The 2,789-nt window shown below is 66.6% G+C and overlaps 1 protein-coding gene across 1 annotated transcript; it reads right to left on the reverse strand.

Annotated features, from left to right (window-relative positions):
- Positions 1–358: 358 nt before the first annotated feature.
- Positions 359–2,555, reverse strand: C1QL2 (complement C1q like 2). Its single transcript, XM_049614474.1, is given in 3 exon segments — positions 359–1,126; positions 1,788–2,423; positions 2,425–2,555. Coding segments are annotated over 3 exon segments (864 nt in total). The 5' UTR covers positions 2,473–2,555; the 3' UTR covers positions 359–946.
- Between the last annotated feature and the right edge of the window lie 234 nt (positions 2,556–2,789).

Genomic DNA, 2,789 nt, shown 5'->3' on the forward strand with positions numbered 1-2,789 from the left:
TGGCTCCCCCTCAAAGAGGTGCCTTCTCTTCCCCTTCCTCCTCCAGAAACGCTTGCCCCTTGACCTCCTCCCACAAGGCTATCCTCTCCTACAGCCTCTAACTACCCACCCCCCTCCTCTGGGCTCTTCCAGTTAAAGGCTGCCGTCCAGGGGAGGACATCTCCAAAAGGAGGGAAGCTGCTGCCCTACTCGCCACATCTTTTCACCCACCGAAGGTGGCAGGGCCAAGGCAGCAGCTGGCAAGCAGGACACAGATGAGGCTATGCAGGGCCCAGTTAAGGTCCTAATGTCAAGGTGGATGTCTGGAGGCCGGGTCCTGGGGCCGCGCAGAGAAAGAGTCAGAGCCCATGGTCTAAAAACATAATTTAATGCATCAAGGTGGGTCTGACCCGGGAGTGCGGTGGAGAGGTGAATTTTCCGTTTGCTGGGATTCTGCTGCGGGTGGTTTTGGCTGATGGACAGGGAAATTTGCACAGGTATTTTGGGGTCACGAAGAAGGATGCCCCAGGGAGCTCCTGCTCACTTTGGCCTACCTCGATGGCCAGGGCTGGGAGCCCTCTGTCTCAGGGCACTCGGAGAGGGAGGAGGGCTGGAAGGGCAGGCCTCCCGCCGGGCCTGTCCAGTCCAATCAGGTTTGCAAAGTCTGCACTGAGCTGCCTCCACCTCCAGGGATTCAGGTTCCCGCTCACCTCGCCACTAGGGCATCCCCTTCTCCCTCCCCAGGTTGGGGACAGGGACCGGGAGGACAGCCCAGAGCTGAGTGAGCTTGGTGAGTTGCAGACACACTGAGGTCTGGAGGGGGGCAGGGAGGACAGCAGGGATGTGTCTTTTCCATAGATATCAGGAAGAGTTATGAAGCGAGAGTGGTCCTCTCCAGCCAGGGAACAGCTCTCCGCCACGGGCCCAGGGCTGCCCGAAGCCACTCCACCTCGCGCTGCCTGCGCTCCTAATCCGGGTACAGAAGAAAGCCGGAGAACGTGCTGTATTTGTTGTTATTGCCTCCGTGCGCCTTGCCGCCGTCCAGCTTCACGTACACCTCGTCCCCTGAATCGAGGTGCAGCACCACGCTGTTACTGGCGTAGTCGTAGTTCTGGTCGGCGTCCTGAGCGATGGCGCTGGCCCGGACCTGGGGGCGAGCCGCCAGAACAGGTGGGCCAGGGCACCTCTGTCTGGGTCTTACCCAACCCCCACACGGCGCCCCTCAACCCCGCCGGCCTCTGCCCCATGCTCCAGGGTTCACACTCCCACCCAGGCTTCTCTCTCTCTCTCTCTCTCTCTCTCTCTCTCCAACTTGGCCAACTCCTTTCCGGTCCCCTCCTCTCTCGGCAGCCGGCAAGTCAAGTTCAGGAAGGAGGAAGAGAGGGGGCTTCATAAACCCTGACCCAGCGGGGAAGGGGCAGAACCAGGGGACAAGGGCCAAGAAGAAAGAAGGCTGTAGGGCAAAGGGCGACGGGGGCGCCAAGGGAGAGCTAAAGGAAAAAGGGAGGGCTAAAGAAGTCCGAGGAGCCCGCCGGACTGCCAGCGGGTACGCGAGCAGCTGGAAAGCGCACTTGGGGTGGCGGGGTCTCTGGGCGCTCCTGGCACAGCCTCCCGCGCCACCCTCGGACAAACGCGACCAGGGCGCGTTGGGAAGCGGGAGGCTGAGGCGCGCTCCCTCCCCGGGGCTCGCTTGGGCGTTCGCGAGTGGGGAGAACGGAGTCTGGTTTCCCAGGCGGTTTGGAGCGCGGGGTGGGGACGAGAGTCTGCGGGGGTTTGCGGGGGCCGGCAGGCGGTGAAGGGTTACTGACCTGCCCGTTCTTGCAGAGGTCCGCCCACATGCTGGTGCCGTCGCCGCCGCGCATGAGGATGTGGTAGGTGAAGAAGTAGATGCCGCGCACCTGGCAGCTGAACTTGCCGGTAGTGGGGTCGTAGTGATTGCCGAGATTGGTGACCACGTCGTCAAACTTGAGCACCTCGTAGCCTTCGTGGGGGCTCTTGAGACCCACGTAGAAAGCGATCTTGGGACCGCTGAAGGCGGCGCTCAGCGCGCCGGTCACCTCGCCTTCAGAGTCGCCACCGCCCCCGGTTCCGCCACCGACCACCCCGACACCGCCTGCCGTGCCTGCCGTCAGCTGCAGCCCGGGCAGCCCGGGCCGCCCCGAGTCGCCCTTCTCCCCTGGGGGACCCCTGGGTCCCGGAGGGCCCGGCTCTCCAGGGGGCCCCCGCGGCCCGGGCTTGCCGGGTCGCCCCGGGTCGCCCTTGGGTCCCTGGATGAAAGGGGGAGGGGGGTTGGCGCTCAGGTCTTGCATGACTTCCAGGGCGGCAGTGCTGGGTCCGGGCGGCGGCGCCTTGGCTCCCGCGGGCCCCGCGCCGGGTGCGGCGCTGTACGGGTCGCAGATCATGCGGCAGGTGCCCATCATCTCGTAGTGCGCCGCGCCGGGGGGGCGCCGCCTGCAGCAGCAACGGCACGGCGATGAGCAGCCCCAGAGCCATGGCCAGGAGCACGCCGACGGCCGCCAGGCAAGCGCGCCGCCGCCGCTGCCACAGCCGGGAGGCGACCGCCACCAGCTCCTCCTTGCCGCCCGGGGAGGTAATGGTGGGGCGGCGCGGGCGGCCCCGCTCCCCGCGCTCAGGGGCCGACTCCGCGAGTCCGGGCCGCGTCCCCGACGTGGCGACCCCCTGCTCCGGGCGCCCGACCACTTCTAGCGAGAGGCGCCTCGGCCCCGGTGCCGGTGCCCACCGCGCTGGGGCTGCTCGGGGAAGCCGCGGACCCCGGCGCGCATGGCGGGGGCGCCCAGGCTGAGCCCGGC

Source organism: Panthera uncia, assembly GCF_023721935.1.
Source record: "Panthera uncia isolate 11264 chromosome C1 unlocalized genomic scaffold, Puncia_PCG_1.0 HiC_scaffold_3, whole genome shotgun sequence".
Classification (NCBI taxonomy): domain Eukaryota; kingdom Metazoa; phylum Chordata; class Mammalia; order Carnivora; family Felidae; genus Panthera; species Panthera uncia.